Source organism: Aptenodytes patagonicus, chromosome 21 (assembly GCF_965638725.1).
Source record: "Aptenodytes patagonicus chromosome 21, bAptPat1.pri.cur, whole genome shotgun sequence".
Lineage (NCBI taxonomy): Eukaryota > Metazoa > Chordata > Aves > Sphenisciformes > Spheniscidae > Aptenodytes > Aptenodytes patagonicus.
The window spans coordinates 2254503-2270094 of NC_134969.1; the positions used below are offsets into that span (position 1 = coordinate 2254503).

Consider the following 15592-nt stretch of genomic DNA (forward strand, 5'->3'; position numbering starts at 1 on the left):
CAAGGGGTTTATCTGTTGCTGCCCTGAGCCAGAGCACAGCTGAAATTATAGCTGGCTAATGGTTGTTATGCACAGGCAAGAGGGCGTGTGAGGTAGCCCTGTAATCCCGTGGCCTTCAGTACAGCCTTTCATTTCTCATTTGTGTTTTAAAGCTGTCACTATTCTAGTTGAGGCAGGAATACGTTCCAGACTTGCCCAGAAATTTTAGCTTCTGTAGCCCCGTGTCCATCCTTTGGTCCCTTCATACAGTGCGTTTGTTAAAAACCTTGAGGTCAGACTACAAATATCCCAGAATTATCATACCATGACCTGGAGGAATATGTGGCCATTTGGGGCATTCTGAGACCTGCTGCTTTTCTCCTTGTGCGTTTGCAGGTGGATTAAAGTAAAAAAGAAATAGTTGTGTGTTAGATTTGCTTTGAAAGTGGCATACTGTTAATTATTTTTCCCCTCTTAAAAAAATAAGGCAAAAAACCCCCAACAGAATAAAGATGCTAATACTAGTAAGAAAGACATGAACAACATAAGCTTTTCTTCATGAATATTTTTTAAGCTAATGTGGACCTCAGTTTGAAGTTATAACTGCTTTATTTAAAGAGAAAGTAAGAAGCTGTAACCAAATGATGAACAAAAAGCTCCAAGCTAGCATCTAGCTCAGAAAAGCACTACCTTAGGTAGGCTTCAAGGAATAATGCTTGACATCCCCCTGTCTGAAGCTCCTGCAAACAGATGTTATAAACAGATCTTTTTTTTTAAGCCAAAAAAGCATGATTAAAAAAACCTTGTTATGTCGGTAATTTTTCTTGACAACTTTGTCTTAGAAATGTGCTAATTTAGGGATGAAAGAATGACAAGATAAAGAACAAGAAAAGAACAGTTAGAAGTGGAAGATGGGCTGGTTTTCTCCATAGATAAGGACTGGCTCATCAGAAAAAGGATCCTATGAAGTGATTTGGATGTCATGCTTTCTGCTGTGATGTTATTCTTTAACCACACTAACTTCAAATATGCCAGTAAAAATTCTACTGTGTGTTAGTCAAAAATACCTGTGTGTATGCTGCAGGAAGCCATTGTCTCTCTCTCTCCTGGTATCCAGATGGTTTTGACAGTGTGGGTTTTGTGCAAAACCCTCTTGTGTAGAGACATCCTTGGTAACAGCCAAGTCCAGATAATAAAAACAAGTCGCTGCTCAGTTACGTGGGGAATTTTCATATTGTGAAGAAGGATGGGACTCTCTCGGTGATGGATGGATAGAAGTCTTTTTTTGCTACCCTCATATGTTTTCTCATCTTCTGGATGAGGTTTAGAGCAGGGAGGTGAATGGTCGCAACAGGACCTCTGGTGGAGTCAGCGTGCAGATTTTAATTGATGTGCCTGTGGCTATTAACAGTGGGTCTGTAAATATATACTTCTCTTTGCCAATAACGTGGTTTTAATATGGCCTTTTTCTCTGCTATTTTACTGCCTTTGAGTCTGCTATTGATGCAGATTCTGTGCAATTTTTAGCTTATGGGGTGTTCATTTGGGTGCTGTATTCCCATAGAAGCAGAGAATGGCTTTACTGTATAATGTATTCATGGAATAACTGCATCAGTAAAACTGGGTGAAACTAACTCAGCATTTTACTCTCAGGATCCCTGAAGTTTCCTAGAGCTTCCCTTCTGTCTGTTTCCCACTTTTAGTATGTTAAGCAAAACACCATGGTTACAGAGGGATAGGGGTTGTGTGCCCAATTTTTATGTTCTAATTGGGTCAGCTCAGATCCCCAAAGACACCAGTCCAGACCTAACAAGGTAAATGAAAAGGGGGCCCTAATGGTTTTGAGGGGTCAGGGTAAGTTGTCGGAGCTGTAAGGAAAGATGCAGGGTGTCCTGCACTGTGGGTGGTGTACAGCTGTTGCTTCACTTTCTTTTTAAATAACCCCTAATGCTTAGCTAAATCTTTTCCTTGTCTTTTGCTTTGTTTTAAATCTGTCTCTGCAGTCAAAAAGCAAATGGAACTGAAGTCCAGAGGGGTGAAGCTAATGCCCAGCAAGGACAATAACCAGAAGACATCAGTGTGTAAGTTTTTTGGCTCCTCCTTACGCTGTCTTTGTATAATGATCTCCTTGAACATTTCATTTGACTTTCCAGTAATCTCTAAAACTTCGTCACTCTTACAAGTTTTAATGCTTTTCCCTCTCTTCCCTCTGCATTACTGCATCACTTCCTTCCAGTGCTCTATTCACAAGCATATACTAACTTGTTAAAGTGGGAACGGAGGGGATCGGTGTGTGTGCATTTAATATATACTGTATGCTTCCTGCTCAATGACAGCCTGGGGTTCACTTCTGTCGTCTTTTAGTGTGGAAAGTGTGAAACTGTAAACCATTTTGAAAACTGAATTAATGTTACTGTTGTAACGTTAGGAGTAGGGGTAAGGAACCACACCAAAAAAGACCTATTAGAAAATCTACGGAGGCAATAGCAGTCTCTCTCTTTTTCTCTTTGCGTTTTATTTAATTGTCCCTGCAGAAAAATCACACCACTGCTGTGCGAGAGCTTATAATACTGGTTTTTATGGTCTTCCAATTAGTTACTTACTTTCAGTGCATCTAGTGGTTGATATGTTAGAGGCGTGCTCAGAATGTCACTTTGCCACTGGTGTGTTTTCCTCTTGCAGGAAGCGAATCCGTTAGGTCCATTCATCTTTACATTAGGTTCCTTTCAAATCAGAAGCAAATCTCATAGTTTCTTTATGCATATGACTCCAGAGAGACGACTGGGCTCTTAAGGGGACTCGATTAAATGGGAGGGATCTGAATTAACTCGAGCTTATATTTTATATAAATTCAAATAGGAACAGAATGTAGCATTTCTTAAAATAGGTTTTAGAGGAGAGGATATAATTGCTCATTTTGTTGCACAGTCCATTACACCCATCAAAGAGGTACCGTTTGGACATTTCACTCGCCTGAATTTCGGATGCAAAATTCAGTTAAGAAAAATGGATGAACTGAATTTAAAACATCACTCGCTGTCTGTCTGAAATGAAAATGGCTCAGTTCTAGGCTCACAGGAGAGTGCTTGTAGTCTCCAATTTTTCAGGAGCAAGGCCCAACAAGGTAACTAAATAGCAGGATGTAAATTGCCCAAAATATCCAGAGCAGAAAATAGTAGGGCATGTTTCAAGAAAATTAATTCAATTTTAAGAAAAACCCCGTATGCAAGATGTTCCTGGTCCTATGATATATTCTTGCCAAGAGGAATTTAATTGTAATACGCATTTCAGTTCACTTAATGGAGAATGAAATTCTGTTGGAAAATACCACTAGCTTTGATTGTGTGGGCACTGGAGACAAAGGGATGTGTTTGGAGTGGGATATCTGCTATCTTGGATTTTGGGGAATGTGGGGAAGGGAGTCTTCACCGAGTGAAAAATGTTAGCCTGGTTTGGAGTGATTAGTTTACTATATATGAGTATTCTGGAATTGAGAATATATAGGATTCCCATTTCTCCTTCCTGGGAATGCTAGGCTGCTTCCCCGTAGCGGTTTTACCTGTTGCCAATGACTGTTGTCAGCACTATCCCTGCCGGGGGCTCCCTGCTCTGTCCCAGTCGTGCTGAGGATAAAAGTGTAGGAAGTTCTTGTTGCCTCTGCCCAGTTTACCGTCACCCAACGGCGAGCAGGCTCCAGTCTTCAAAGCTGTCAGTTCAGCATCTTGTGTAGTGCTAATCTTGTCATATTTGATAAGGCAACATAGAGCGTAGGAAGGCAGCTTAGCCTGAAAGCTATTAAGCTATAATAATATAAATGGTGATAGTACTGTGGCCCAAATTCCTTTCCGTTACCAGCACGGTGCTTGCCACAGCCCTTGTGCCTTCAGCTCCTTCCATGTGCGCTGCTCTCAGCACGGTCTGGATTGTAAACCCAGACTAACCTCTGTCTTGCACAGCCTTCTGCTGTCACGCTTCTGTTACAGTAAATTTTTTTACTTCAGAAATGCTGATTCCGGAGAAGATGTCTCCAGAAAATGGTTCATTTTCAGAAAATGGAGCCCAAAATGTTATCTTCTTTTTTTTCCCTTGTTTTTTTGGTTTGCATGGCTAGCCATGCCCCTTCTTTTCTCAATCTTTCACGAGCTTATGGGTCTCCATATGCATCAGAGATAATTATGCAGGTGGGACAGGCTGATTAAAGATCTGTGAAGTTTGGTAGTGTTGCTCTTATTTCATCCGGCTCGAATATTAGAAATTCCTGTGTCTCTTGGTAATAGCTAGAACTATGCCATGCTTTATTTTTAAAGACTTTCCTACCAGCAATGTTTTCTAGTGCTCTTTGCACCTGTCCTAAAATCCTCCCTTGAAGAATCTGTGGCCACATAAGGCAGGTTGCAGCTACGTGCTCAGTACCCTGCAGGTCTTTCAGAGGATTTCTGTTTTTCTGGATGGACGCTGTGGTTAGCTGCTGCCAGATCCCACCTGGCCAGATTAAAGTCTGTGTGTTTCATGTGTCTGAATGGAGGCAAAATGTAGTCACATAACAGCTGTTGGTACTATTTCAGAAAAAGAATATATAAAAATACGGAATTTTGGGGGGAGATGCTAATTGTGTTCAGTCGCAGTCAAACATGTTTATTTGAAATTGAAATCAAGTGCCTTGTACTGTTCACCATCCCTAAAATTAATTGGACATCTTGCTTTAATTATTTTTAGAGGAAAAATAATACAGCTCTGGAGAATAAGAGATAAGAAAAAGTTTTAAATTTTAGATTGCATTTAGGAGATTATTTCTTTTACTGCATGCAGTATGTAAACGTGTATGTTCCAGGTTCACGCAGTGGGAGAAACATGGTACTTTGCTTTTACAAGACAGCATCGAAGTTGCTTTTCTGACCTTTGAATGAGGCATACCTGAAAATGCACTGCTGGATATTATTGGAAGGGATTGTACGAAGTAGTGCAAGTTCTGCGTGTATTCAGACTTGTCAAAATCTATTTTAAATGTACAAATGCAAAGTCATTTTGGAGGTGTTGACCAGTTTTAGGTCTCAGCCAAGTGTATGGAAGCTTCTAGATATATTCAGCATTGCAGCAAGCCTGCTTTCTGCATCAGATGTTGAGGTACGAATGTGTGTGTGTGGGTCCCTGCTATACTGCAACCGCACAAAGTGAGTCTTGAGCAACAGAGGAGCCAGCCTTGGGTTTCCAGCGCTAGGCAGCACAGCTTTGAAAGAAGCTGTGTTTGGTTTAAGTAGGGCATGCTGCAAACACAGTCTTTGCGCATGATCTTTAAAATCTGAAATTCTGTAAACGTTTTTGAACTCCCATACTTCTGAACTACTCTGAGATAGCAGCAAAATGTGAAATATGGGTTCAGAATTCCCTAAGTAAAAAAATTCCAGCTGGAAGTAGTCTTCTCCAGTGTTAGGGCCTCACAGCCCAAGTCTGTACCCTTTTCACACTTGCATATTGCTAGACACGCGAGTGTTTAACGTCTGGATCAGTATCACTGAGGTTCTGGACATGCTTAACATTTGGTTGTTGGGTGCTGAAGGACCTTCCTGGATGGGAAAGGCGGTGAGCACACTATCGGTAGGTCAGCTCTCCTGCTTTTAGGACTGAATTTTGTAACCCATTAACTTGACCAGTTGGTTGCATGGAGTAACTGCAAGCCTTAGTGTGATCGTAAAGATTAACTTTTTAAAAACAACTAATTACTGCTACAATTCTTCCCTCCCCACCCCCCATGCCAGTAGAAAAGCTCACTTGCTTTCACTGTATTTCTCATGCTGAGAAATGTCGAGTCTTTGTAAAACCTTTTTTAGATGCTGCTTTATTTTGTAGTTTGTATTTTACATTCATAAATTCAATAAAATATTGTCCCTTGGGAATCTATCGGTGAACTTTTTCTGTATCTCCCCGTGTTAATAAAGAACTAAAGAAGGTTCTCAGTTCTTTTAACAGATGGAGTAAATTACTGTGGCAAACAAAGCAATCATAACTGGCTGTTATTGAACACACGATGAGAAGAAAGGAGAATGAAGGGGTGGAAAACTAGTTCCATGGTTTGGGGGAGATAATCCTTGAGCCTATAATGTAGAAATTGAACAGCTCATCACAGTTTTTAAGATCTATTGTTTTCCTAGTAACCTTGAAGAATTCATTTTGGAGTGCTACAGCCCAGGCATAGATCAGTCAAACCTTCAGGAAGATGAACACAGTACTGACAGCAAGTTCTCAGCATAACAAATATGGTTTATAACCTTTGGTTTAGTTATGTTCGTGTGTGTGTGTTTAAAACAAAAGGTAGAAGAACAAAAAAGTTTCTGTAAGTGACCATCTAATCCACCCTCTCCTTTTCTTTTGCTCTCCTTTACATTTACAAGTAAAATGTCCCAATTATCATGATATGGAGATATCTTTCCTTTCCCCCTTGCTCTATTTTGTCTTATCTGTTCTCTGGTTTATCTACACCTGTTATGTAGATGTTAATAAAATGCTAGCTAACAAGAGAAGAACTGGTTTTAGTCTTCAGAAATGTGATTGATATCTGACAACCTGCCCGCTGGTGTCTGCGGGTTTTGCTGGTCATCTGTAGCCTTGCTTCCTCCTGAAGCTTTGAATCAGAGGCTTCAAGGTTTGCTGTCATCTGATATGGGACATAATAAATGGATGTGATACCAGTGCAGAGTAACTAACATGGGCATAAAAGATGTTGTCTGGATAGTCTTTTGACCATGGGAGAAATAATTTGATGTGGAAAGGCAGTCTGGTAATCTGCTCTGCAAGGAAGAACATACAAGTGTTTGAATGTAGACATATCTGTAGAAGCTGTGTTTGTGCATGTGTACATTATAGGCATATCTCATTTAGTGTGGTTTTACTCTGGAGAAGGTACAGAAGTAAGATGAGAAATCTTAGAACTTTTCCTTAAATACCATATGGGCTTGTGACATACAACCCTAGTTTGTACACTCTATGCTAAGCGTTAATTTGACGTTGTTTGGAGATACCTGTATGCACAGTCATCATATTTGTATAGGTGGGTAGTGATTTAAGAAACCCTAAGGAAGATGGTGTCACCTATGTATTTTGTTGAGCTGACCTTTCATTTCTCAGAAGCAGCATATCATTTCAAGCACTAGCAGAAGGGCTCTTGGAAGCTGTTGACTTCATTTGCAGAATGATCACCAAATTATTTTGCATCTGAGACCTGCTGGAGATGCCCACTCCTGGGGCAGGGTTTTGTCATGGCTGCTTCAGTTATCAGGGCACGGTTGCTGAAAATATCAGAGATGAATCCCTGCTGTGGGCAGGGGCTCCCTTCTTTCTGACTCTGGTGTATGTTCAGAATCATCAGAATCTGTGAAAGGTGGCAGCAAAGCTTTGTAGCTACAAAACGCAGCCATCAAAAGAGACTGCGTGCCGCTTTCATGCTTCTGTCTGTTGCTGGTGTCTCTGCTTGTCCACGTGACTGAGCTTAATGTGAGGTTATGAGCATGCAAAAGAGGGAAAGCAATCTCTCAGGAGTCTGGTTTCCTATAAAGCCATATCTCACTTCTCCTTTTGCCCTCAAATGCAAGGAGGAGACTGTGGAGCGCCAAAGCATCATGCTGAAACACTGAGTGCTGTGCAGCGGCTGTGCCAGAGGAGGAGGGCAGGGACAGCCCTACCCCGTCCCTCTGGGTCCAGCAGCACAGCAGCTGTGCTTAGTTCAGGGGGTTGGCTCCAGCACGGTGGGGTGGGAGGTGGTATGGAAAGGGAAGCCAGGAGAGACAAAAGCCCTTTCAAAATTGAAGGGGATGGGATGAGATGTTAGTGCCTAGAGCTGAGGAGGAGGTCGAAGCTGTAATGTTTTCAGCGTAGGTAGCCAGCAGTTAGGTGTAGATGCTCGTATGAAAGCCCCGTACCAGCAGGAGCAGAGTGATCCTTCTGTCCTTTTAGGAACAGTGTTAAATCTTCCAGCTGTAGTGCCTGACTATGCAAGGTATAATTAACCAATGAATAACTATCATATTTGATGGTCTTGCCTTTTTGTGTGTTAATGCTGTGCAGTCTGTGTTTGTGTAGACACTCCATGTGCTTATCTTCCCATGTCAATATCTACGTGCACGCACCTCCATCTCTTCCACCGTGTTTGGTGCCATGCAGATCTCAAATTGTTGAGCTAACCTGTCTGGTGTGAGAAACATGCTTTTATCAGAGCACCATCATCCATTTGGCAGTGGTCTTTGGGGCACTGTGCTAACACAGTATGTTCTGAAGTATAATTGAGATTTTTTTCCTTCAATCTAGTGGGTAGGCAGAGGTAGAATGGAACCATGCTCGCTTAAGATTCATGCTTTGCTGCTTTGGCATCATTACCAAGAAGTGTTGCATTTTCTTTGTGTCCTTCCCTTAGTGATACAAGAAAGCCAAGTCACATAAAATTCTACAACTCTGTGACAAAATCACCACTTTGTCCCATATTACCGTGCATTTTGGTAGTTGCTGGAATTCAAAATTGAAATCAGTATATTGCCAGATCTCATCTCATCCTTGTCAGGAGCCACCCAGGTTATATCCACCCCAAGTCAATGCTTGAATGCTTGTTTGCGCCATTTGACAGGCTGGAGGGGGAAGTGGGAAATGGGGAGATAGAGAATGAAGTTTGAAGGTGTTTATTCAGTGCTGATCACCACTTCATAGATTTCATGTTTGTTGGCAGTTACATTAAAGTTGCTCCATACAATTTTTCACATTCAGACTAAATTACTTGCTTTAAAATGCTAGACTTGCATTTCCCTCTCCTTTTTCCCTTCTGTTCTGTGCTTGGTTTTTTCCCTGGTGTCACACACCTGCCTTTTCATTGAGTTGTTTTCTTTCCCTGGCACCACTCAGATGGGTTTGGAGGGGCGGTAGGCTGTCACCTTGTCCTGTCACAGGTGGCCATTTTAATCACAGGCTTCGGAAATGGGTTGTTTAATTGGTGTAATTTTGCAGAATGAAAAAACTCTTTTCAGAGGTGCTTCTGTAGTGGAACAGAGGGAAAACTGCGTCCCTAGCTGGCATTTCCTAGAAAACACTTTGTTGTATAAACTGAGCTGAAATGATTCCAGTTACATTTGTTTCCAAAGCTGTTTTTCTCTAAAAAAAAAAAAAAAAAAGGAACATGTTCAGGTTTTCGAGCTACCAATTGCCATTTTTCTCTCCACGTCCACCAAGACAGTTGATGAAAGAATGTTTCTTTTGCTATTCTATCTCTGTATGTGCTGTTTTTGCTTTGTAGTAACTCAGGTTGGTGTGTCCCAGGGACATAATATGTGTCCAGACCCTGGGATTCCAGAGAGAGGCAAAAGAATAGGCAACGATTTTAGGTAAGAACCTTTTATGTGTGTGTTTATGCATGCTGCAAAGCTACTGTCTATAACCATTGTGTGTGCTCCTTGGCATTACGTAGTCTGTTTTTAGAGACCATCTGCACACCTCTAAACGTATTATGTCTGAAAAGCTTGCTGAGACTAGTGATGTAGAAGAACAAGTGTGTATAAATGTGCACATGTGTGTTTGGGAGACAGTGTCCCAGATGAAGATCTGTAACGACCTCTCTTTCAGAGTATTTCTCTTTTCACAACATGGGCGTTTAGCCAGACTTGTGTAATTGGTGGTTGTTGTCATTCCCCCCTCCAGTTATGTGCAGAAAGAACTGTCTTAAAGAGCAAAAAAATCGCTTCTCAAATTTGCTTAAGTCGCAGCATGGCCCTGCCCCTAGTGAATTTGAGGTGACTTCCCAAAGCACTGGTACAGTTCTTTGTCAATAAGTATACGTGGTGCTAGATAACTGTTTTCTTACAAAGTTTAAAACAGTGCTGTTATTCCCTTGTAGTTGCTAGCTTGCATTTAAAGTGTGCAGGAATGAATCAGCCTGCTGTTAGCAATAGTGAATCAATATTTAATCTTACTTTGCTGTCGATGGCTGTTTTGTTCACTAAAAGTGTCTTTCAATTTAACCTGAGTCTATCAAATTCTCCTGAAATCCAGAAAATGGATCGGAGGGGTGCGGGTGGAGGAAAGGGAATTCCCAATAGTCCCTAAATGCCATAGGATAAATTCTCAGCTGTTGTAAAACCGGCATTGTGTCGCTTCAGTGAATAAGGCAGCATTGGCTTAAACCAGCACAGGATCTGTATCCAAAGTGATAGAATAAAGAACAAATCTTTCAGTAGTAGATAAAGATTTTTTTTTTTTTTCCTTTATAAGAATGCTGAGCATGTCGTCTCTTGGGGCTGAGTCTGTGCTCCCGCACTGAATAAAATTCCCACTGAAGTTGCTTTGAAAGACTCAAATCCATTCTTGGATTATCACTACCTAAGGCAAACAGTGCTCAGCACAAGCAAATGCATGAGGCAGAAGCTTGCCCCTCATTCATTTCTGCTGTTGCCTGGAGGACCAGTGAACTCTCTCTGTTCGCAATTTGGAGAATCTCTGGGACAGTAAAAAGTGACAAACTTGTTGCTGCATAAGTGTCTCAGTTGCTAACTGCACCCTTTGTTCTGTCTGCTAGGCTAGGCTCCAGCATCCAGTTCACCTGTAACGAGGGCTATGATTTACAAGGGTCCAAAAGCATCACCTGTAAGAGAGTGAGCGACATCATTGTTGCCTGGAGTGACCACAGACCAGTGTGCAGAGGTGAGAAGACAAAAAAAATTTTACTGAGTTATTAGGTCTAATGAGAGAACCCATCTCCTTAATGTCCCCTTCGTGCATCACCCATTCTGTCCTCAAGTTTGTCATCCCTTGGTTAGGATCCCTCAGGTGGTTCTTAACCTCGGCCTGCTCTGTGGCCCGTGGTACAGATCTGTTTTCAAAACCCTGCCTCGGGCAAGGGGCACAGCTAGAAGAGCCCCCCGCTCTCGATGCTCGCAACCTGTTGGGAAAATTCAGCTCTCTACTGCTGTGTTCAGCACGGCCCCGAGTGCATTTGTGCTCTTGGAAATGGGAGTTTGGACTTGCCAGCCTCATGGTCAAAAGTCAGTAGGATCTTTATTCTTTTCTAATGGTGATTCTTGTTTTCTGGCTGAGTGTGAGAGTAATATGGGTTCAAATTTTTCAGTCTTTTCAGCAGAAGCCTGAGAAAGAAACCTTTGCTTGGTTCTCATGAAATTTTTTGGTTCCAGAAATTCAAGTTTTGAGAAAAACACCTGTTCCTGTTGCATAATGGAATTAATAAAGCTATTTCTATTAACTACAGAGCTTCATAAGCTATTAGCTCTGGACCATATGGATTATATTTGTCCTTCATACCTGTGTACCATGTCCTCATCCCTTTGCAATGCTTTCTGTCCCCTTCTGTTCTCTCTATTCCAGGTATTTCTTTTTAAGGGATAAGGAGGAGAGGGGAGAAAAGGTGAAACCCTGAAACAAAATCTGGAAGAGCTAAGATGGAAGGAGATTCTGTTAAATGGAACTTGCTGCTAGTAGGCAGCAATGTGGGATTACTTAGCCTGTGGTTCCTAACTAGCATGATCCTGATCATCGTGTGGCCCAGCCATGAGCCATCAGTGAATGGAGTTTTCTTTCAGCGGGGGAAAAAAACCTAATGTCCATTTTGGCCTTGGCCTTTTTGTTTTCATTCCCTCTCTGTCTCTAAAAAGTGGCATGCATAGTTGTGATATTTGTAATGCTAATAACAAATGACTTGTGATATTTTTAATTAAAACCCTCTAAAGCTCTTAAAGCCATAAATTGGTATTTTTTTCAGTTCTTTCTTTCATTTCATCTGCAGATTTTTTCAAGGCTTTGGAATCCCATGTAATTTTTGAAACAAGCGTAGAATAAATTGAATCAGTGTAAGAGGATATTTGGCATAAATATGTGACACTATAAAGGAAATTTATGGTGTCCTCTTGCAAGAGATAAGAAAGGATTTGCCTGCATTATGATGATTCTATGAATCAACTTTTTTTTAACCACTAACTTTTGAGGTTTTTTCTTTTTTAAAAAGTTTTCCAGTTGCTTTTTATCTCAGCTTTATACCACTTTTTTCTGTTTGTTCCATGTTGTTATTGGGTATTGAGTTTCTCTCAAATTGCAGATATCGGGGTGCCCGGTGAGCCAGCTTTTAATGCCCTGGACTGTACCAATTTCTAATACCCAGTGATCAAATGTCTTGCCACTGTTGGGAGACTTTTTCGGTTTCCCCATCTACAGCAGATTCCCCCTGGGTCCTGGGGAGACTCACTTAAGTCCTTTGTGCTCCTGTTGCCCACTTTTAAAATGGGAATAACAGGATTTACCTTTTTTCTGTAAGGTAGGTTGGGACATGTGTAACTGACTCCAGGATGGGGTCACATAGGAGGGGGCAGGCTTTTTCTCAGTGTTCCTCATGTTGCCTTGTGACCACCTGTGTAGTCAAACAGTTTGGCCAGGAGATCATTTTCCATGCTTTAATGCTATTTGGAGGGGGCAAAAAGCCTTGCAGATGCCACGTGTGCAGATATGGCTCCTTTGAGATTTGAGAGAAATTAATTTTGAAGATCCATCACAACAGCAGAGGCAGTTACAAAACCAGAATGCTGTTCTTCACAATTTCTGGTTAAATATTACATCAAAGGAATACCAGAGGCAAAAATTTCCCCACTTAAGCACTTTTCAGCTTCTACTTTGCCCAAGATGTTTTTAAGATACAAAATTGAGCTGCCATCTTGGTTCTGATTCCACAGTCACACCAGCATGAAGTCAGCCCTTATCTAATAAATACTTGCTGTGCAGTATTCTTTTTGACCTGCAATGAAGAAAGGAAATATGGCCTTTTGGGGATGTTAAAAAGGAGCTGCGTCTTACCTGGCATCTTCCGTGTAGTTGCTTTCATTGTCCTGGACATGAAGGTATTTCTGTGAGGGCTTTAATATAGTAAAAAATAAATAGAATCAGTCTGAGTGGTAGGGAATGGGTGGTTGTTGGTTGGTCTGGTGGTCCGTCTGTTTGATAGCCCCTGGAAACACCCCACTCATTTATTCATCACAAATAAATCCTTCATCTCTGATGTTACATGGGAAAAAATGAATCTTTTGGTTAGTGAAAACAACACAGAGCAGCAATTTTTAATTCTCCACCACTTCCATACTGTATGCATCGCTACTTCTCTCTCCTCCGTAAACAAAGAACACCGTATACATGCCAAAGCTTAGAGACCTCACTCCCACCTGTCTTGTTTTCCTCTTCACAGCTAGGATGTGCGATATGTACCTTCGTGGTCCCAGTGGTGTGATAACTTCTCCCAACTACCCTGTACAATACGATAACAATGCCTACTGTGTGTGGGTCATCACTGCGCTCAATCCAGCCAAGGTAGGTCTCAGAGATGCGTCGCCATGTCATTACTTCAGTGCCTTAGTTGAAATGTTGTATAGCTATGCTTCTTCAGAGAGGACTGCTCTCTGATACTTAGCCATTCAAGTTTCTGTTTCTGATGTTGTACCCTCCTCTCCCCCCGCAGACTTCTTCCACGTGTTTCTCAACTGTCTTTAAAGACTGCAACACATCACATTCCCTCTCTGCTGTAGGATGTAAAAGAAGTTATTAAAAGTGAATGTAATTATTTTTAATGAAAACCTCTTTGATATCTTGGTGTGAATGGTGGTGAAATGCCAAACAGCTTAGCAAAGCATCTCATTAAGCCAGCTCTCAGCTGGGGCAGGAAGGCTGTGCCAGGGATGCTGATTTTTCACTTCCTTTCGGCTGGTAGCTGGCCCCTAACCAATGGGGATTTCAGCCCCCAAAGGGCAGAGGGCAAGTGAGGAGGGAGGTATGGTTCTATCTACTGCTATTTATGCAGTATTGTAAATTTATAAACAAGTCCTTTCTGTGTTCACTGAGGTTTGGAAGAGGGGAGGTTGGTGGGGATTTTTTGTCCCCAGTGGTCTGCATGTGTGATTCAAGTCTGTTGTCGCTGATCACGTGGAGGACAAAGCTTAACTGCCTCGGCCTTTGTAAGATCAAGTCCTTTCCATTTTCCACTGGCTCAGGGAGGGCAATGTTCAGTGCCTCGCAGCTTTTTCCAGCCCTGCAAACTCAGCCTGTTCCTCTCCTCCAGATCTGTATGGGAGCATAAGAACAAAAATTACACTTTGAGCTGTGTAGCTCAAAATACATTTTCTGAGGTGTTATTCACCGTCTTCTGCTCTCAAATGATAAGTTTCATTCTTTTTAGTATCTGGGTTCCTACTAACACCATCTCCATTAACTCATGAGCAAATCTTGCATGCCAACTCACTGAGCTCATATGCTTATTCTGTCAATTATGCCTTGGTCCTTGCCTCTAGACAGTCCTGCGTTTTGGCACTCTGCCTTTTGCCGCTGATCCAAGGAAGGCATTTCACAAACATGTTAGTATCCCAGATCTCATCTTCTGCTAGAAATTGTTATGGTGTGTAGAAATGCTGGCAACCATCCACAGTTGTAGCCTGCTTGCTGCCGCTGATGGGATGGCATCTTGTGCTCTCACCTCCAGCGCTTCGCCTCCCTCTGGAGCGCTGGCTGTGGCAGGGCAGCTAGAGCTGGGGCTGGCTGAAGAGCCTGTTCAGTTCTGCTTCTCTCTCCCCATTGACCTCAGTTCAAGCCTTTAATAAGCGCAGATCACTGGTGGATTATGATTTTAATGAGGAGTGTTCCTATGTTCCAATTTCAGAATGAGTTTATGTTTAAAGGGCTGTCATTAGCTGGTCATTTCATCCAACGGATGTCTTGGTTTGGCTGCATAGGAGTGTAGTAATGACCCAAATTCTGGGAAACTGGAGTGAGGAATCAGGATATTTTTCAGTGCTGATTTATTAGGAGTGATTTACTGGTTAATCAGACCCAGGAGGTTCTCCTTCATCAGGCTAATGTGCAAGTGGAGAACAGGCCACATGTAACAGCAGCTATTACTGCTCAAGTGTCAGCTGTGTTTTTCAGCCTGTGACCTGCAGACCCGTGGGTATACATTGCCTGTGCACGGACAGGTTATTGAATACATCAGCATCTTAGGCTGTTGTATGTGTATTATATATATATCTTTATTTTTGTGCATCTTTGTATTTTAAAGATCAGCAAAATCCAGTTTTTGTGTATATAAAATAGTCCTCTGTGTTTGGAAAGAAGTTGTAGTGAGCTAGATGTAGCCGTGCCCTGGGTGTTATGTAGGCTAACACTTCCATTTGGGTTTTCCAGTACAAATTATGAAGGAGGAGATCGGCAATCAATCGTCAAGAGATGCTTATAGGCCACGTCCACTGTTTTATTGACCCTTTGTCACATTGCTTTCGTGTTGAATATTCAGAGTCTAATCTTCAGCTCTGTTCATTTGCTCTTCTGCCGGCCTCATGCACAAGCTTTTTCTGCTCTTCCTTCAGCAGTGTGAATAGGACAAGCTGCTTCTTTCGTAAGCTTCCTGGGTAGACTGTCTCATTTTTCAAAAACTTACTGTCTTTGTGAACTTCTACTTACGGAAAGTTTCTCCTCTTCCTCTGGTTAGTTTCTTCCTCAGCTTTTAAACCTGTGTAATAATAAACTATTGATTAGAAAACAGAATCTGCAAGTCCTGATCCTCAACTTTCATAAATCATAAAGGGGATTGAAATTGGTAAAATCC

The 15592-nt window shown here is 41.8% G+C and overlaps 1 protein-coding gene across 1 annotated transcript in view; it reads left to right on the forward strand.

The window, feature by feature from the left end:
* The window catches only part of CSMD2 (CUB and Sushi multiple domains 2), a 309987-nt gene that overhangs the window by 144155 nt on the left and 150240 nt on the right, over positions 1 to 15592 (forward strand). The window contains exons 7-10 of the mRNA XM_076357104.1: positions 1983 to 2060; positions 9251 to 9338; positions 10526 to 10650; positions 13190 to 13311. Of these exons, the coding sequence (XP_076213219.1) occupies positions 1983 to 2060; positions 9251 to 9338; positions 10526 to 10650; positions 13190 to 13311 (413 nt within the window). The remainder of the gene's footprint in view (positions 1 to 1982; positions 2061 to 9250; positions 9339 to 10525; positions 10651 to 13189; positions 13312 to 15592) is intronic.